At 35.8% G+C, this 21818-nt stretch overlaps 1 protein-coding gene across 1 annotated transcript in view; it reads left to right on the forward strand.

Annotated features, from left to right (window-relative positions):
- Window positions 1-21818, forward strand: part of LOC107722956 (caskin-1-like) — a 53996-nt gene that overhangs the window by 25754 nt on the left and 6424 nt on the right. Inside the window, exons 2-18 of the mRNA XM_016531455.1 lie at window positions 3221-3272; window positions 6475-6572; window positions 7047-7192; window positions 7281-7376; window positions 8976-9097; window positions 10428-10536; window positions 11651-11759; window positions 11857-11951; window positions 12441-12555; window positions 14614-14853; window positions 17249-17350; window positions 18703-18902; window positions 19032-19113; window positions 19531-19640; window positions 20199-20309; window positions 20785-20886; window positions 21356-21494. Coding sequence (XP_016386941.1) covers window positions 3221-3272; window positions 6475-6572; window positions 7047-7192; window positions 7281-7376; window positions 8976-9097; window positions 10428-10536; window positions 11651-11759; window positions 11857-11951; window positions 12441-12555; window positions 14614-14853; window positions 17249-17350; window positions 18703-18902; window positions 19032-19113; window positions 19531-19640; window positions 20199-20309; window positions 20785-20886; window positions 21356-21494 — 2028 coding nt within the window. The remainder of the gene's footprint in view (window positions 1-3220; window positions 3273-6474; window positions 6573-7046; window positions 7193-7280; window positions 7377-8975; window positions 9098-10427; window positions 10537-11650; window positions 11760-11856; window positions 11952-12440; window positions 12556-14613; window positions 14854-17248; window positions 17351-18702; window positions 18903-19031; window positions 19114-19530; window positions 19641-20198; window positions 20310-20784; window positions 20887-21355; window positions 21495-21818) is intronic.

Here is a 21818-nt window from a genome sequence, read left to right on the forward strand (position 1 = left end):
AAAAACAGCACAATATAAAGGGAGGAAAGTACACGAGGGACAGGTGAGCCCAATTACAGAAACGAGGACAAGACAAGGCCTAAACAAGTGGGCGTGACCAAGGGAAACAAGGAGGTGGTACCACAGGAATACATGGCAAGCATAAACAAAGACAAAACAATGTGTGAAAACACAAGACAAACAGAGAAACATTAAACAAAGACAACACAGACAAAGCTGCCAGGGCAGAGCCCTGACAATGAATGCAGAGGACTTGGGATATAGTGCACAAGACATATGAACTATTTTTATGGTGCTTTTTTTTTGGAGCTTGACAACACCTGGTCCCCATCCGCTTTAAATGTAAGGAAGAGAGCAGCTCGGACATTCTGCTAAACTTCTCGTTTTGTGTTCCTCTCAATTTTGAACAACATGGGTCAGTGAATGATTTCAAGATTTTCATTTTTGGGTGAACTAATCCTTTAAAAGGCTATAAACTGTACAGCAACACAATGCCAGGGATTTCTGTTAATTTTAAGCATTGCTTGGGGAGAAGTCTCGTTATGCTCGGAGGAAGAATTTGATTTCAGCATTTTGCCATGACAGATGATGGATTACATCATCTTAACCTTTAACCTCTTGTAGATTTTCAAGTCTTACACACTCTGAAACACCCCAGCTGGGTCTTTTGAAACATAAATCTGTGAATAAACTGAATGCATTATTGAAAGAGGATCCAAGGGGAAGATGAGTATTAAAGAATGTTTGAAGCACAGAAGATTTTCTGTACTCGTGAGCAGGGGCTGGGCAACACTGATTATTATTGTCATGGTTAAGATCAAGGTTTCCATAGCAACAGGCGCCAATGAGGTTGCAGTGATAATCAAATGAATAATTTATCACATGGAAGGATTATGACCATGTTCCAAAACACCCCATGGTGTGCGACTGTATGGGTGCCAGCGTGTGAATGTTTACAAAATGTATGTTTCTCCCCCCAACTTCCTAATTTATCATGATACCATCATTATGGTTACTAAAGAGACATTGCATAGCAACTTCAGGTGAGGTGTTGCCATGGTATTTCTGTCACATTCTCTAATTAGCATCACAGTGACATTGAGTTGTCATGGAAATGCTCGTTTGCATTTTTCTCATTGCATTCTGTAGTCTTTCTGAAGGTGACTTAGATTGAATGTCTGGGAGTGTGTTTGTAGAAAATGAGATGCGTAATTAGTTATTGTATATTAAATGTGCAATAATTACATATCTATTAATTTACCTTTTTCAAGAGATAATTTTGAATAGGGAAACTAATTAATGCCTCATCCTCACCAAGGCATAAGCATAATTGATTATGCTGTGATCAGTGAGAATGAATAATAATATAATTTATGCATTATGAATAGCTTCTTAAGCATGTTTAGTGGAATAAGACTATTATTAAGGTTAAATGAACAGCACACACACACACACACACACACACATACAGTTTGTTTATTTCACCAGTGATATTTTCCTGTATTATAAATTTCTCTCGCTTTCTGTCTGTCTCTACACCCCCATCCCATGTCTCACCCTCTGAGAAAGCTGCCATCTGGACCACTTTCATTTAGCACACATACACACACATATACATCTGGAGATTAATATATTGAGCCATAGACATTTGATGGAAATATCACCCAGACCTGAATGCATAACTGATTTTGATTAGGATTGTCAGTGGTTTGCTGTAATATGTGGTTGTGTGAATGTGTGGCTCATAACCAGCTGTGATTAAACAGTTTTGCTTGAGTTTAATGAATGGAAACTCTACCTGCTGGCTTTGACTGAGAGGAATCCCCTCTGTGACTGATCCATGTCTCGCTTTGACCTTACTCCTCGAGATAATAGTGGGAAAGTACTTTATACGTGCTAATTAGGCTTCTGCATCCAAGTATGAAATCGTTCAGAACAGAATTAAGAATGCTTTTTAAATTCAAATATGTTCATATAACTTATGTATTTATTATTATGTGATTTTAGTAAAATTTCAGCATGAAACAGTAATAATTTGATATATTTTCAGCATTTCAAGTATTGCCAACATTCGGTGTATATGCACCAGTGGTGTGCGGTGGTGTTCTTTGTCCTTACTCCTCGAGATAATAGTGGGAAAGTACTTTATACGTGCTAATTAGACTTCTGCATCCAAGTATGAAATTGTTCAGAACAGAATTAAGAATGCTTTTTAAATTCAAATATGTTCATATAACTTATGTATTTATTATTATGTGATTTTAGTAAAATTTCAGCATGAAACAGTAATAATTTGATATATTTTCAGCATTTCAAGTATTGCCAACATTCGGTGTATATGCACCAGTGGTGTGCGGTGGTGTTCTGAAATGAGGATGCAAAGTCCTTTTAAAAAAAAAAAAAATTCAAATGTAAATTCCTGTCCCAGTCACATTTTCTTGGTTAAATAAACATTACTTACGCTACCAGAAAAACAACAACAACAAAACCTCTATTTTATTTTTTTACATTAACAATGTAATCAATATTCTATTTATTAAAGCCAAGTATGAATCTCATCAAGCATTTTACATTTATTCCAAAATAATAACTCAAGGCAGTAACAATTTAAACAATATATATATAATATTTTTTTTAACTTATGTTCAGCTATTCTTTTTAATAGTTAAGTTTTAACTATTTTTGAATTTTTCGGTTCACAAGTCATCAAAGCTTGGTAAATATTGGTCACAGACACAGAGATTTACTTTAAATTTGACCAAGCTGATTACTCACTAAAAACACAAGAGGCGGGGTCGCTGTTGGACAATGTTTCTTTAGAAAAACGAGTGATTTATACACTCTTTAATGTTATATTTTGTAATATTGGCTTTGTTTTATTTTTGTACTACGATTTTTTTTTTCTCATCCAATATTTTGAGGAGACTCTGCCTCCCTTGCCTACTTGGAGGAAACGCCCCTGATTTGCACATCATATGGTGTATTTCCAGAAACATTATCTATGTTTAAAATGCAATTTACAGATTTAGTATTATATTTATTATATTTATTTATTTGTTATATTTTATTTAACAAGGTGTAAGAACATTTCATAAAAAACAATATTATACTAATATTATTCTAGCAGTATTTTACTAGTATAATATTGTTACATACAGTATAATATCTAACATCTAATAATAATTTATTGTTCAAAAATGTTTTCTTTTTTCTCCTGCAGAGCTCCTGGGTGCTGCTAAAAAAGTGAATGTGAATTTCCAGGACACAGACGGGTGAGTTTCATCTTTAAATTCAGTTGTGATCAGCTGATGTGGACTTTTCAAAGGCCACTGCCTATTAAAAAGTCAACAGGAAACAATATTTGCAGCCAATGTTCCCTATAATTTTTTTTCTTGCGGAGCACACATTTTCTGTATTGGGTGAATATTTTGGCCACCTGAGCAAACACATTCCTGTAAAGCGCACACACAAAAAAAGTGTGTAACTTTCAACTTTAATGTGCTATTTATATTTGATTTGACCCTTGATGTAACTAAATGATGCACCTTTTAGGTTACCTTAGAAAATGAAGCTCATGAATTCCCTTTTTGAGGTCAATTATTATTAGGCTTATAATATAATACAATATTATGTAATCTAGGGATGTAACGGAATGAAAATTTCTTATCACGATTATAGTGACCAAAATGATCACGGTTATCGGTATTATCACGGTATTGTTAAAATGTGCTGGACAGCTTCGCGCTCGTGCTGACGCGGTGAGTATAAACCATGCTCTACACTCTATAAGCGCTGCGCAGTTCAAACGAGTCGCGCGGCTTCGTTATGCTTTCAGTTTCGTTTGCCGTTTGATGTTTCTCATATGCAGCAGAAATGGCAGAGCTTATGAGTTGAACAATGCGGTGGTAGCGCCAGTGCGACCGCACACAAAATTTAGTCACACGGGCAGAAAAAATGGTCGCAAAATGTGCCCATTTGGTTGCACTCTGGAGCCCTGTGCTGGACAGTATTTATTTATCCTCAGTTGTTCAAATCGCGGTAATCGAATACGGTTATAGTGATAATTAAAATATGAAACGGTATTACTAACCGTGGGGTATTTTATCACGATTTATCGTCAAACCGGTAATCGTTACATCCCTAATGTAATCTTTTATTTATATATAATCTAATCTTCTCGTGTGTGTTTTCGTGACAAAACGGGACCATATAGAGTCGTTGAGTGACAGAGTTGTTGTTAGCTCGTGTACTGTGTGTGACCCCAAGGCCAGTTGCGGATAATTTACATAGTGTCACGTAGTGTGAACATCACAACGACTTCAAGACAGACAGCAAGTCATGTAGTCTGAACAGCACAGCAATCTGTCGACGTTTAAACTCCAGTAGTGTGAAAATTGCCTTTAGGGGGAACATTGTTTGGAAGTGAAAGGGCATTTTTTATTAATTTTATTCATTAGCAATTGATTGGATTCTGAAAAGAATGAACTTTTGTATGAATTCTCAAGATTCCTACAGTGCAGAATTCAGGTGTGTTGTTATTAGAATGCTGAAGTGTATTAGAGTAAGTGTGTGTGTTGTTGTGTGTGTGTGTGTGTGTGTGTACACATGTGGCTTGGGGCTCTGGCAGAGAAAAATCTTTTACTCATGGAAGTAGGTCATAGCCTCCTGCTCAGTTAGGCAGTGAGGGATCGGATGAGGGATCGGAGTAAATTGGCAGAGTTGAGCTGCAATGAAGACCGATTAGGGACTCTCTAAAAAGTTACAGAGGAGGCTGAAAGCGCTTGGGCTGGAAAAAAGAACTAAAAAAAAGATATTTAGACCACATAATAAGAGCAGGCCTAGACACAGGCCTACACACTGATTCACCTGAAGAATTTCTGCAGAATAATAATGCCTGTCATTCACTACCAGATTCTGTTTTCTACAAATCATCTACCCTGAGTTTGTTTTTCCTCATTTAATTGCATGTTAAATACATGTTTAATATATGCTGTTCAACGTATATATGAATATTTTCATATTTCTGATAATATTCTTCTGATAATGCTCTTCTGATAATGCATTTAGCTACCAGCATGGGTGACGAGTCGAAAGAAAAAAAAAAATCTTTCTCAGAAAAGTCTGATAAAAGACGGATATAAGTATCAAAACAAAAAATGCACTACCGTATTACACGCTATCAAAGCAGTCAATACAGCACAGTCAAAAATAACTTAAAGAGGTTGCCCACATTTTACTAAACTGTGGACTAGCTTTGACTCTTGCTGCTGATTTGAATGGTGATGCTTCCCGTTTTAAGTGTCTGTTGATTGCCTTTCCTTTTTAACCAGAAATGTGCACAATGCTTTTCTGATTTTCATTGAAATTTTCCGTGTCTTTTTTTTCTGGTTGCCAAATCCAGTCACTTGAAATGTGTCTATTTTGGACTCGTTGCACCAAACAGATGCTAACACTGTTACTGACAGCTACCACACAAGATTTGATCATAGCTGTGAGGTTTTGGCCAATTGTATCATTAAAGTATGATATAAAAATGTATGACTGAATAAAAAATAAAAAAAATCTTTAAAATGTGCAATGATCACTATTTCATCAAAATGTCTAGCTATCAGAGTGTTTTTGATGCAACCAGCATTCAATATATTTTATTAAAAAGGATTTAACCTACTTTAGATACCTATATTGTAGGTCCCAATGTTGCTTCTATTTTAAACACACAGTATTTCTAACAGCTAAATGACACCATGCTGTGGTAAATTGTAATTATGACATAAAAAGTTCTGAGATACTAAGTCATAATTCTGAGATAAAAGTCGAAATTATAACATAAATTTAAAAAAAGAAAAGTTTGTTTTTGTCATAATTATGACTTCATAGAAATTATGACATCAATTTGAAATGATAAGATACTATTTATGTTTTAATTTAGACTATAATTTATAATTTAGACTTTAAGTCATAATTTTGACTGTTCATGTCATAATTTTGACTCAAGTCATAATTAAGACCTTTTATCTCATAATTTAAACTTTTTGTCTCATAATTATGGCTTTCTATATCATAATTAGGATTTACCAAAGAACGTTTTTTTGTCTCATAATTATGGCTTTCTATCATGATTAGGATTTACCAAAGAATGTTTTTTTTTTCTTGTATGGCAGGAATGGGCTTTCATGCTTATTTAAGATAGAATGGGTTAATTTAATTTCTCACAATTGCACTCATTAACTCTTTTTGTAACAATGACTTCTTGTATTAAATTTGATATTATGATCTGGTCTTTCTCATTATAATGTGAGCCAATGAAAGGTACAGTTACTTTTGCCATATTCTTATGCCAAACGATTTCTCCTACTTTCATACCTTATATTGTTTACATCTATTCCACAGGTTTCCCTCCAGAAACCTAAACAGATTCTATATGTCACTAGAAATGGTTAATGCATTATGTGTTTGTGTGCTTTTGTTTTATAGGTTATCTGCCCTGCATCATGCTGCTCTTAATGGTAACGTGGAGCTGATTTCACTGTTACTTGAGTCGCAAGCTGTCGTTGACATCAAAGACCAGAAAGGTACAAACACACAGCACCACATACACATGCAGGTGTATTGAGTCTTTTTAGTAGTAACGGTCTCATATGTACAGTATGTATTTACTTAATATGCAGATGAATCAATTATCAAAATAGTTCTCACTTAAAATAACTGTTTTCTATTTGAATATATTTTAAAATATAATTTATGCCTCTGATGGCAAAGCAGTCATTAAATCATTTAATATGCTGATTTGCTGCTCAAGAAACATTTTTTGAAACGTTTTGCTGTGTAATATTTTTGTGGAAATCATCATCCATTTTTATAGGATTCTTTGATGAATAAAAGTTCAAAATAACAGCATTTATTTGAAATAAAAAAATTTTTTAATGTTACAAATGTCTTTACTGTCACTTTTGATCAATTTAATGTGTCCTTTGATGAATAAAAGTATTAATTTCTTTTAAAAAAGGGTATACGTTTCTCATTCAAACTCTTCACTTTTTCTGAAGGGATGCGGCCCTTACATTATGCTGCTTGGCAGGGCAAGTGTGAGCCCATGAAAATGCTGCTCAAAGCGGGCTCATCAGTCAACAGCCAATCAGATGAGGGACAGATCCCTTTACACCTCTCATCACAACACGGCCATTATGAAGGAGTGAGTACACACACATAAACAATCAGAGTCATGCTGTACACACACACATACTGACTGTAGGGTACTGTGTGTGTGTGTGTGTCTGCAGAGCGAGATGCTGCTCCAACATCAGTCAAACCCCTGCCTCAGAGACCACGCTGGGAAAACCCCTCTAGATTTGGCCTGCGAATTTGGACGAGTCACGGTCAGTTATGCTGTGTTTGTGTCTGTGTCTGTCTGCATGTAGACAGGGGTTTGTGATAAGATAGATGAGAAGCGGTGCTCCCCTGTGGGATTGTGGGAACTACACCTCTTCTCACGTTCTCAGCCAAATGCAGGAAACCCACATGTACTCACAGCTGGTTTTCACCGCTTCCAAATGAGCACAAGAGGTTCTTCCATAAGAGTTTATTCTAACTTGTTTTTTAAAGGGACAGTTCCCCCATATATTAATATTCTGTCACCATTTACTCACCCTTAAGTCATTGCAGTCTCTAAAGCTGGGCTCACACTACAGGAGTTTTAAAATCCTAACCGATTATGAAATCTGGTTGCAGCACACACATAAGGAGAATCTTTGCAGATTATCTTCTCTCAAATCTTAAAGGGGTCATATGATGCGATTTCAATTTTTCCTTTCTCTTTGGAGTGTTACAAGCTCTTGGTGCATAAAGAAGATCTGTAAAGTTGCAAACACTAAAGTCTTGCTTGATAATGCCGCGGCCGGCGGGCTTGACATCGGAGCACCCGGCGGCCTTGACTTCGGAGCAGCCGGCGGGCTTAAGAATGCCGCGGCCGACAGGCTTAACTTCGGAGCGGGCGCGGGCTTGACTGAGGAACGGCCGGCGGGCTGGTTCTGGGTCGGGGCTGGACGCTCTCCAGACACCGGAGGATCCCTTCCCTCCAGCTCAGTCCTGTGATATCTGGGAGGTCCACAGGGCGATAGCGATTGGCCCCGATCCAGAACAGAGAGTTGAGCGTGGCATCGTCCAGTGCTGTTTTTGCGGCGATCTTGCTGAACTCCCATGCATACTCCATGAAGGCGAGATCTCTGTGGGCTAGGGCGATAAAACGAGCAGCTACTTCCATGCCGCAGGGAGAAACACACAGGAAAAAAAAAAGACTTTAAAAACGAAAAACAAACACAGGGAAAAGGGATAGTTTACTGCCGCTTACTGTCCTTGTCCGCTGTTCTGTCACGATTCACACTGGGAGCACGGGAACGAAGGAGCGAGGAGACGAGGAGTAGCGCAAGTTCTCACAAAATGACATATACAATACCAGACAAAGAACTAAGAACCGGGAACACTTTAAATACACAGGAGCAAATGAAGATAATTAATAACACAGCTGGAACTAATGGAACTAATCAGGGAACATAATGGGAACAGGAAACAGGAAGACAAAATAAGGACATAAGGAAACACTTGGGAAGCAAAACACACAAAACACGGAACAGGGTCTGACACATGTTGTTCTAAACCTGTATGATTTTTTTCTTCTTCTGCAGAACACACATACACACTCAAATATATTTTGAAGTTTTTGGTCCCCATTGACTTCCTTAATATTTTTTCAATGGGGATTAGCAACTTTGATTACCAAAATATGTTTTATATTCAGCAGAAGAGAGAAACTCATACAGGTTTGAAACAGCTTGAAGGTGAGCAAATGATGACAGAATAATTATTTATTTTGATTTTCATCTTGGGTGAACTATCCCTTTAAATAAATAAATAATTTTGCACACCTGTGTAAATTGTGTTTGTACAGTATGCATGCATATTTTCTGTGTGTTGTACAGGTGGTGCAGTTGCTCCTGAACAGTAACATGTGTGCTGCTATGTTAGAACCAAAGCCCTCTGATCCCAATGGCATCAGCCCACTCCATTTGGCTGCCAAGAATGGACATATCGAGACCATCAAGTAGGTGCTCACTGGACTTTATTTTTCTGCACTTTATTTCAACATATGCACTGAAGCTTTAACAGTGGGAAAGTCATCATTTAGGTTACATCTTACATACATAAAAGGTTACATACACAGGCTGGTGCAGTTCACATGAGCACATTATTATAAAAGTGCTCAAATGTTGCACATGTAATTTGGCATGTATTAGAACTTAAATCTCAAACTATCCACTGAAGTGATTAGAACAGATTTATCCTCTATATTTTGAGTATCATGAATTCTTGTCTTACTATGACTTTTATTTTTGGTGAACAATTATATATATTATTTTGAGGACCATAAACACTTTTTGCATTGTGGCATTCCTTTGATGATAATCAAACACATTTCCCTCCTGTAGTTTTTATTAATGTTAAATAAAATATATATTTATATATCATAGCAGTAGTTGTTGTACTGCCTTTATTGACTTTAATCAAAATTAATGTATTAAATATCATTTTTAAAACCTTACTACATTTCTACAAAGATTTTTTTAGATTCTTCACAATTTGGACTCACATGACTTCTGTATATGAACATAATTTTATGTAGAATATACATTACAGTTAAAAAAAGGGCTGCAAATATATATATGCAGCCTTTGTAAGCATACATTGCAAACAAGGCATTGCACTGGTTTTATTATTGCTTTCATTCAGTAGTAATAAATTCCGTACAAGGGGACAGACATTGATGGTGCGAAATCCTGACACAGCGTTTAGCTCACTGACACAAAACTCTCTGTTGCATGACTGATGTGCTAAGACAGGTCAGGAGCAAAGGGATCAGGGATGATGAGATAAATGAAAGGCACTGTGGGCTGTCCGATCAGTTCCTGGAGTCTTCATTCATTAGATTTGCACACACATATTCAATCTGTATGTCCTAGTTTTCCCTTTGATGGACATTGCCATCACAGCCTAGTGACACACAACGTTAATTAGTAATTGCATCACACAATGCACATTTTAGGTTATTTGTGGATCAGTATGAATGTGTGTTTGTTTGGATGGGTGTGGAGGACACATTTTAGACTTACTGTAATTTAAAGTGCTGCAAATTGATAATTACTTGCATTTAATGTGTTTGGACCCCTTCGAGTTTTTATTTTAATAAAAAGGAAAGAAGCGTTTATTAGTATTAATAAATTAGTAATAGAACTAAGACTGGAAAGGTAGACTGTATTTTTAAATTGTTTTTTTTTTTAATAAACTTTGTACTGTTTAGAATAGTGTTGTCAAAGAATGTGTTTAAATAAAAAATAAAATGCTTCTATGAAGTTTTCTTGTGTGCTTGTGTTCAGGTTACTGATCCAGGCTGGTATAGATATAAACCGTCAGACGAAATCAGGTACAGCGTTGCATGAAGCTGCTCTCTGTGGGAAAACTGAGGCTGTACGACTGCTGCTGGATGTGAGTAATTCATTTGACTGCAAACTGAACACCAATAAAGCTGTGTTATATGTGACCCTGGACCACAAAACTATAAGGGTCATAAGGGTCAATTTTTTGAAATTGAGATTTATACATCACACGACAGCTGAATAAATAAGCTTTCCATTGATGTATGGTTTGTTAGGATAGGACAATATTTGACCGAGATACAACTATTTGAAAATCTGGAATCTGAGGGTGCAAAAAAATCTAAATATTGAGAAAATCGCTTTTAAAGTTGTCCAAATGAAGTCCTTAGCAATGCATATTACTAATGATAATACATTTTTTTTATATATTTACGGTAGGACATTTACAAAATATCTTCATGGAACATGATCTTTACTTAATATCCTAATGATTTTTGGCATAAAAGAAAAATCAATAATTTTGGCCCATACAATGTATTGTTGGCTTTTTTTATTACCCAAGCGACTTAAGACTTGAATTTTCAGCAATCATTACTCTAGTCTTCAGTTTCACACGATCCTTCAGAAATCATTTTAATATGCTGATTTGTTGCTTAAGAAACATTTCTTATCAATTTTGATAACAATTGCATTTTGTGGAACTGTAATAAGTTTTTTTCAAGTTCAAAAAAGTTCAAATAAGCAGCATTTATTTGAAATTGAAAATTTGTTAACATTTTAAATGTCTTTACTGTCACTTTTGGTAACCTTGCTGAGCAAAAGTAGTAATTTCTTTCAGAAAAAATAAAATAAAAATCTTACTGACCCCAAAGTTTTGAATGGAAATGTACTCTGTCACTGTGACAGTGGAATTAGGCAAACCTTAGGCATCTAATATGAACCTTTAATCTTAATACTTCACTAAGATAAAAGTTTTTAGAAGAAACAACAATAGAAGTGTCATAACAGATGTCTTCTAGGTTGCGTGTGTTTGATTTGAAACATAACCAGCCAGCTCTGCTTTATTTACTCACCAAAGCCAACTTTTATATGCATTTGGCACTTGTTGAGTGTAAATTTTGGTCCCTGGTTGTGTTTGGGAATTTGATAATGTTTGTATATATGAATGTGTTTAGACAGTGTAACCATTATGTACCATGTGAATGTTTTATCTGTCTCTCCAGAGTGGTATCAGTGCCGGGGTGAGGAACACATTTTGTCAGACAGCGCTGGATATTGTTAACCAGTTCACCACTACCCAAGCCAGCAAGGAAATCAAACAGATGCTGAGAGGTACAATGGGAGAGAGTTTCTGAAAACACAAATTCATATAGAAATGTCCAAGGCTTTCTAAATTCACGGGTATCTCTGTGTGTGTTCCTGCATATAGATGCATCAGCTGCCATGCAAGTGAGGGCTCTGAAGGATTACTGCAACAACTATGACCTGACAAGCCTCAATATTAAAGCAGGCGACATCATCACGGTAAAGAAGTAATTCTTGAACATTAACAATGTAGCAAGGTGTGTATTTTCTGAAGCTTAGCTAACCCTTACACCCAGGGACGGCATGCATATAATACTTTTTAAGGGGGAGGAAACACTTTTTAACTATATAGTGCTTCTTTATGTACACTACTATTAAAAAGTTCAGATCAGTAAGATTTTTTAAAAATAAATTAATACTGTTACTCTGCAAGGATGCCTTAAATTGATCAAAAGTAACAGGAAAGACATTTATAATGTTACAAAATTTAGCAATTTCAAATGAATGCTGTTCTTTTGAACTTTTGAATGCTATACAAATTGTTCTTCATAGTTCATTAATGTTAACAAATTGAATTGTATTAAATAAAACAATTAAATAAACAAACGATCAAAAGACCAAAATAATAATGAGCAAAAAGAACATTTTTAAAGCCTTAGTAGCTTTCTCCTGCAGGCCCATTCTGGAGCATTTCTGTTTGCTGCTTAGGTCTTGGAGCAGCATTCTGATGGACTATGGAAGGGCTGTATCCACGACAACCATACAGGAAATGACCGCGTGGGTTACTTTCCGTCCAACATGGTGGAAGTCATCAAAAGGGCAGGTGTGTCATCGCATCATCACATGAGTCTTCTATGTGACACATATGCACATTTTACATTAAGGTCAATCTGAAGCTCATCTACCTGGCACATGGCACCTGGCAAATATATGTCCATTTGTGTTTGTGTGTGTGTGTGTGTGTGTGTGTGTGTGTGTGTGTGTGTCTGGGTGTGTTTTGTATTTAGTGCATGCATTTCTAAATACATATGTTAGGGATGGGCATTTTGTTTATTTTGTCCTCTTGAGTACTCAATAGATAAATCAAGTACTAGGGGAGTAGACATTACTATTTCTATTGGAACAAACCTCTAATTTGAAGTGTTAAGCTTATAAACTACGATTTGTGCTACTGACATAAATGATACCTCAAATTATGCCGCTTGCTTAAGAGAGAAAGTCATCAGATAATTTTTTTTTTTCCTGATGGATGATAAAATCCCATAGATTTACATTGATGGAGGGACCAGAATATCATAGAGACATACAGTAGATTGGACAGCTTGAGCAACCACCCAGAACACCCTGGCAACCACATTGCAACACATTAAAAACTACTCAGAGGACCATAGCAATGCATTAAACAAAACCACTAAGAACACCCTCGCAACAGCATAGCAATATATATATATATATATATATTTTTTTTTTCTTTGAAATGATTTGAAGTTGTAAACATAATGAAATCACACAATTATTGTATCTTCAGAATTTATCATAGCTGTCTGTATTTCAAAATGGGTACTCCTAGTGGATGTGGATGTGTGGGTGGTCGTTCATTCACTCCATATCCAACTGTCCTGCCCTTTATCACCAGTCAAGTGATTCTAATTAGAGGCATCAGCTCGAAAAGTTGAAAGAGAGAGAGTGAAAAAGAGAGTGAGAGTGGTTCATCTATCTGTCACTGTTTAGTCATCTCTCCGTCCACCTGTACCATAGTTTCCATGCCCCCCTTTATTTTCCTTCAACTCACATCAGTGGATTCTCTCTTCTGCATATTCACACACATGCAAACAGGCTTTCACACATTTATACACACAGATCAGTGGCGGCTGCTGCTTCTCGAAAGTGAAGAAACAACATCACTTATCAGTATCAGAATGTGTATTCAGATTTACAGTTTTTATTCCGGTGTCTGTAAGTTGATATGTAAAAAATACTTCTCAAACTATTACTTAATCCATTGAGGCTGTGTTGGGCTGTTTAGGATCCAGTCTATTTTAGAGAAGCTGGACTTTTAGGAAAACACAAAAAATATAGTGATTTAAAATGGTGCTGCATGATTAATTGGAATAAAAACAAAATGATGTGGCCTAGTACAATTACCAAATCGCAAAGGTTGCACTTTAATTCAATAAATATATGCGCTGCAGGTTTCAGAGTGAACTGTGGCACTGTATTCATGTATGCGTGAACAGCTCATGATCCGGTGATTTCAGTGTCTCGGAGTGGCTCAGTTTGCAGTGAATGCTGCTCCACATGAACTCATCTCTGCATCTACTCTGAGCTTGGGTGGCTTACTGTGCATTTGGGCAACATGAGCAAACTATCTTTCCAAACTTGTAATTAGAAGTGCTTATAAACCAACTGATGTTAACAAAAGATAAGCTCCTGCAGTTTACCGCAGAAAAAATTCAGCCAAATTGACCAATTTCACATTCTTTTTTCTTAAATACTTTTTTACAGTGAAATATTAGTAGTATATCTTACTTTAATATTTTATTAATATAATAATAATAATAATAATAATAATAATTAGACTAGTACTAATGCTATTAGTACTACTAATTATTATTATTATTATTATTTTAAATCGCAATCAGAAAAAAAGTCCTAAATGATAGCTCATTGTTTTTTCCAAAGCAAACAGCACTCACAATGCTCTCATAAACTTCAATTGAAGTCTGAGACCCAGATAGTGTGTTTAGAGCCTCTTGTTGGATAAACATTGAAATTTGCGCCATTAAAATCAGTGGTACAGGTATGTGCCATAGACTCCCAGTGGAGCTCTTCTTGTTCTTGTTGTTTGTGTTTTTTGGTGTTGCCGTTCTATTGTACCCAGGTCCCTCGACCCAACAGTATCTTAAGATACAGATCCGTCCGCCAGCATTTGGTTCAGTTGTCATGGTGAACGGTGACTCCTTCCACATTTTTTCTCTGCCCCTCACTCCCCCACCCCCTCCTACCCAGCCCCTTACCCATCAGCCCCTCTTCACCTCATTTGGCTATAATATGCCTATCTGCAGCACATTTGGGTATGAACCAGCCTCCTCCTGCTCAGAGGAGCCACAAAAAGAGACAGGTATAAACACACACATACACAGCCAGAAAAATACACACATTTACCCATCATGAGCATATCATATCATAAACCTGTTTTTTTTTTTTTTACTCCATAGTAAAATGCAGTAAACAGATGTGAATCTGAATGACATTGTAAAAGTCGGATGTGAAAAAAAAAGCAGTCAGTTATATTTGGGTCAATCTGAATAATCAAATCAAGAAAATGTCCAGGTCATATTTCACCCCAAGGTTAAAAATCATATTTTGCATGAAGAAAATATATGTATATATTTTTTTAACCATTATGACATAATTTTTTGTAAATTAAGCACATTTCTCCCCTATTCTCTTTACCATATAGTGCAAAAATGATCATAATATGAAAAAGACATACTATTTAGCATTTCATGGTTATATGTCATATACACTACTGCTCAAAAGGGTCAATACGATTTTTTTTGGAGTTAACGGGGTCATATGATGCGATTTCAATTTTTCCTTTCTCTTTGGAGTGTTACAAGCTCTTGGTGCATAAAGAAGATCTGTAAAGTTGCAAAGACTAAAGTCTCAAATCCAAAGAAATATTCTTTATAAAAGTTAAGACTTGTCCACGTCCTCCTAAAATGGCTCGTTCCAACACGCCCCCACATGTCTACGTCACTGTGTGGGAAGATTTGCATAACACCGCACAAATGTTCACGCAAAGAAAGAACTTTGAAAGAGGAAAGAGAAAGAGAAAGAAGAAAGAGGCGTAACTTTTATTCTCGCTGTAGTATTGTTGCCGCCGGCGCCATGTTGTGGAGATGCTGTGTGTTTAGTTGTGAAAGCGAAACTACTTTGTTTGGCCTTCCAAAAGAGGACGATATCCGCTTCGTCATGCCTAGAGCTGATCCGTGCTGGCCGCTGAGGAAATACATCAACTTCGCTCTGTCGATCGCCGGATCGGCTTTCACCGTGGACGAAGCAGTGTCCAGCCCGGGGTTGTCACATGTGGTTGCCGCGAGCCCGCTGGACGCTCCTTCATCGAATCTGCCGGCCGCACCGTTCTCAAGTCCGCCTGCCGTTCCTCACTCAAGCCCGCCGTGTGTGATGCTGTGTGACGCATTTTATGGAGGACTGTTTCCTGAACCTGCAGAGTAGCATACAATGGGTCTGTGCTCAAAGGCTGTTCTATAAAGTGGGGCAGTTCCAACTTTGCAAGGACAGTCTGGTGCTTCTGACTCACAGCCTGTAAGTAAATGTTTTATATTTAAAGAATTTGCCACTGATGATTCAAACGCGACTAGCGCTTGTTGTTTGTCGTTTCTCCGATCACAAATGCAGACATGGTTTTATGTTTACGCGGCGCGATACTCAATGTATAAAAACAGTATAAGTCATTATAATCAGTAATTATGTCCCCACTGGATGCAACAAATGCCTCGTTTATAATGGGTTTTAATCGTCACTCCGGCCGGGACACGCCTTCACAGTATGGTAAGGGGCGTAACATTTCCGTCACACGCTTGAGGTATTCGGCCAATCACAACACAATGTTCTTTTTAGCAACGTCATATGACCCCTTTAATTAATACTATTCAAAGAGGAAAAATGGATGACAGTAAAAAGCATTTATAATGTTAGAAAAATTATACTTCAAATAAATGCTGTTCGTTTGAACTTTCTATTCACCAAAGAAACCTAAAAGAATGTTTCATGGTTTCCTCAAAAAATATTAAGCAGCACAACTGTTTTCAACATTGATAATAATAAGAAATGTTTCTTGAGCAGCAAATCAGCATATTAGAATGATTTCTTAAGGATCATGTGACACTGGAGTAATTCTGAAAATTCAACTTTGCCATCACAGGAATTAATTATTTTTATAAGATATTAAAATATAAATATTTGAAAATGTAATAATAGTTCATAATATTACTGTTTTTACTGTATTTTTGAATTAAATTAATGCAGTCAAGGTAATCATAAGAGATTTCTTTCAAATAGATTAAAATATTACCAGCTCCAGTTTTTTTTAACAGTAGTGCATTTTTTTCGCTGTACTGTCTTTTTATGTATATATCAATAAAACAAATTGTATTGCATCACTTTTTAATTACTGCATTACATTAATGAGAATCTTTTTTTTTTGTGTGCTAGACATAACATTTCACAGCTAACTGGATTTTTGTAATTCAGAAAGGGGTCTGAATATTTTTTGCATGAAACTGTATTTGCAAACATAGCATATTTTCATCAGCAAGGCTCTCCGATTACTGACGGATATGCTACAGTCCATTTGAACTGCCCCAAATGATCCCTTTGCTTTCTGCTCCCTCTGTGTGTATCTGTGGTTGCCAATTAGGAGTTTGCAAAGCAATGCAATGTTTATCATTCTTACATGACTGTGTTTGTGTGTATGTGATATCTTGCAGGCTCAAGGGGATCTGTTTCCAGCCCTCATGGTTCTCCAACCCTCAGTGGCCAACAGAGTGGCGCTAATGAGGAGATTTGGGTACTGAGAAAACCTTTAGCTGGTAAATAGTTTTTCAATGGACAGTTGAGGTGACATGCTATACTTTATCTAAAACTACTTTTATTATTTATATTTATTATGTTTGCAGCTTTTATTATGGTCTCATATTAATTGAGAGACCACATGGATTTTTTAAAAATGTTTTTAAAAATATACACTACCTTTCAAAAGTTTTGAGATCCGTAAGGTTTTTAGTGTTTTTGACAGTATGCGCACCACAAGGCTGCATTTATTTGATCAAGTAAAACAGTAATATTGTGAAATATTCTTAGAATTTTTAATAACTGTTTTCTGTTTTGATATGATTATAATATTTTAAAAGACTATTTTTTTTCCCTGTGATGCAAAGCTGAATTTTCAGCATCATTACTCCAGTCTTCAGTGTCACATGATTCTTCAGAAATCATTCTAATATGCTGATTTGCTGCTCAAGCAACATTTCTTAAGATTATCAATGTAGAAATCAGTGGTGCTTCTTAATATTGTGTGGAAACAGTGATACATTTTTTTCAGGATTCTTTGATCAATAGAAAGATCCAAAGATCAGTATTTTATATATATATATATATATATATATACTGCAGATTGTGATTCAGGCTCTTGATAATGAAACCAGTAATCAATGTTTCCATTTAGGTGAAAAACCTGACGGAGGAGATGGCCTCTCAGGATGAGAGCATTGCCAAGCTGACCAAAGAGAAGAAAGCGTCTTTATTGTCACTTTTGATCAATTGAATGTGTTTTTGTTGAATAAAAGTATAATTTCTTATAAAAGTCTTACTAAATTCCAAATATACAAAATAAATTAATAAATAATAATAAAAAAGAATGTTAGTGTATAAACAAACATGACTATTTAGTGCCTATAATATTTTTTTCCATGGAGAAGTTTGGCAGAATTTCTGACCTTTTTCATAATATTAAAGTAAAATAGCAGATAAAAGCAGTTCATACAGCACAATATTACAAGTCTGATACCATACCATACCATATGAAAACCATATGAAACATTTAAGTTGTTATTCACTGAAAATATAATCAAATCTCATTTGCGCATTCAGTTATGGTTCTCATGCATCTCGTGACCCAATGTGACAGCAATATGGTTAAATGTTTTGAAATTAATGCAACCTCAAAAGAGATTTGATTGTTACAACAGAGGATGATCCAAATACTTTACCTTATAAGAAGTTAATGTTATTTGTCAGCAACCTAAATACACACTAAACTACTGAATATGCATTCTGAATCTCATGTTTCTATTTAAGGCAAATAAAGCAAACATACACAAAAATTACATACTCAACGTTTTTTTATTTCTGCTTTCTTACATGATACCCTTGTGTCTGCCAGCAGTGGGCAGTGTAGGCAGTATGGGCAGCACAGGCAGTCTCACCAGTGGACGTTCATCTACTAGAGGACAAAGCAGTAATGCCAATGCTCACCTCAGCAACTCACCTGTGCCAGTTCCAACAACCCCCACACACTCACCCGGAGTGAACATGCATGGCCTCAATGTCCCAGGACTGCATGCTCAGGCCGAGGGTGTGAAGGTGTGACACACACAAAGCCTATAAATGCACAAAGGACAGATGTGTAAAGTCTCTCTTTGTCTGTCTTTCTCTCTAGTTCTTTCTCAAATTATTGATCATATATGTGTGCAATGTGTGTGTGTGTTTTAGCTGTTGGCCACGGTGCTGTCCCAGTCAGCCAAAGCAAAAGAACATCTTATGGACCAATCGCAGTCTTTAGATCCTAATTCAGGTACTGCGATGTATAAATAAATAAATATATATATATATATACAATGGTAGTACTCTGGAAACTGAGACTTGCAAAGCAGAGTTTTTTTAATATTATAAACTATATACACATTTTATACATACACACACACAGACATATATATATATATATATATATATATACAGATTTCTCAGGATCTATCTATCAATCTATCTTTCTATCTATCTATCTATCTATTTATTTCTGTCATTTTGTACAGTTAAAGCCCTAATAATGCTGAAATAATAGACTGATGATAGAATACAGGTTTGTCTCATATATCTGATTTGTACACATCTCATATGTCCATTGTGCTTTGCCGCCAGATGTTTTAATAAGCCCATACTTCTATGTCATGGTAAAAAAAATGGATTTATTTATTAAATTTTTTTCCCATAGCACCTTCTCAGCGCACACAGAGTGCATCTGCTGTCCCACATCATCAAAGGAAGAAACCCTTTGTGGATCCATTGCTCCAGAGGAAAGATGAAGCTTCAGCTGAGAACAAGGCAAGTGTGTGTGTGGTGGATCTGATTTGTTTATGTGAATCATAATGTGTCTATATTTGTCTCTTGGATGGTCAGATACTTGGTGCATGTTTTAATGAGATTCAAATTAAATTAAAATGAAGGTTGATCATACACTTCTAAACATATCACAGTTCAAAAACATTTATCAGACATATGTTAATTTGTAAGTCAAAGCTGTTGCTTTGTTAGTAAGTACTGTGAAGCCATCATGGTATCAGATTATAATACCATGGTACTTTGATATATCATAGCACTGAATGTTATGGTTTAATGTTAGGGTTTATTTCAAGGTATTTAAAAGAATATATCCAAAACCCACAGTATTACCTTGATACCTTTTGGTTAGTGAAGTATGATTCTGAATCAAGTACCGGTATGTTATTTGCTGCCACACAGTGGTTAGAGTGTGTACTGCCTGACACACTTTGATTTCACATATCAGGACTTGGAATCATGAATCTGTCAAAGGAATGTCTGAATTATTGATGTGTTTTTGTCTTTCCCTGCCATGTGTGTGTGTGTGTGTGTGTGTTGTAGAGCTCAGAGGCTGTTGTTGAATGGCTCACTAGTGCACAGCTGCAGTTCTACACAACAAACTTTCTCACTGCTGGTTATGACCTGCAGACCATAAGTAGAATGACACCAGAGGTAATGCAAACACACAAAGCTTTATGAATGAATGAATCAATGACATTTAATTAAAGTGATTAATTATTTTTTCTGTTAAAAGATAGAATAAATGTTTCATACTGTATATATTTATGCATAGTGGCCCCAAAAAGTATTTAGACACCTTCGACACAAAATATGATTAGAACAATCAAATGTTTTGAAGAAGGACTTTAGTGTCCAAATTGTTTTGGGTCCACTGTACATTATAGTGACAGTCAGAATAGTCAAATACATAATACATTTTTGTATATAATTCTTCAGTTGTATGTATATAAATGTATATATATATAAATTTATTCCAACAGTGGTTTATATATATAATTATTCAATTGTTATGTATATTTACATTAGTTCTAACAGTTATTTATATCCATTTTGAGATTTTTTAAGCTGTCTGTCTGTGTGTGTGTGTGTGTGTGTGTGTGTGTGTGCGCGTGCGTGCGCCCCACAGGACCTCACTGCTATTGGGGTGACAAAACCAGGGCACAGGAAGAAAATGCTTTCAGAGATCAGCAAAATAAACCTCCCAGATTGGATACCTCAAGAGAAATCTGTAAGATAATTAAAGTGGTGTCCCAGAAGTCTGGAACTCAAAATATAAAGGACATAAAAAAATAAAATATGCAGAAAGCTTTATAGTTTTTATAATAATAATAATAAACTAAAATGAATAAGAAATATTTAAGATCCTGTACTATTCTTAGGTCTCTATTCAAATAAGTAGATGTATGACTTGATATTGTAGAACAAGATTATCAGGTCTTACACAAACTCGTGGAGTTATTGAACCAAAAGAAAGCCAAAACAAATATTAAGAAATTCTGAAATTCGTGTAAATTTTTTAAAAATATATATATAAAATGGTTTGCTGAATTTCTATATAATTAGAGAAGTTCTGTTAGCCTGTTTTCGCTATGTTTTAGATTTTGGATCCCACTGTATGTATATACACACATGTACTGTACAGGTACAACTGAACTTGCTGTTCATATCAGTTACTAAGTTTTTGTGTAAACTTGTAGTCAAATCTGGCTGAATGGCTGTCTGCAATTGGTCTCAGTCAATACTACCAGACTCTGGTTCAGAACGGCTACGACAATATGGACTTCATTAGTGATATTACCCTGGAGGACCTAAAGGAGATCGGCATCACTAAACTAGGCATGTATACTACACATACTTATGTTTATATTTATAATAAACATATTTTTCATAATACTCCTGCTGAAAAGACAGGCATAGTTGTTCATTAGTATATTGTGGTTTGGATGGTGGTCCCTAGTGAGCGATGTTGGTGCTTGTGTGTCCAACCAGTTTTCTTATCTAACTTAACCAGCAAGACTTCCTTGATCAAGCAGCCTCACCACTGCTTTTTGCTTTTGCTACTAAATGTCATAAGGAAAAGGAGGACATTTGAATACTCTGAAGCATAGAAATTGAATAAGTTGGATAGATTATATATATATATATATATATATATATATA

Source organism: Sinocyclocheilus rhinocerous, unplaced genomic scaffold (assembly GCF_001515625.1).
Source record: "Sinocyclocheilus rhinocerous isolate Xijiao unplaced genomic scaffold, SAMN03320098_v1.1 scaffold3, whole genome shotgun sequence".
Taxonomy (NCBI): Eukaryota; Metazoa; Chordata; class Actinopteri; order Cypriniformes; family Cyprinidae; genus Sinocyclocheilus; species Sinocyclocheilus rhinocerous.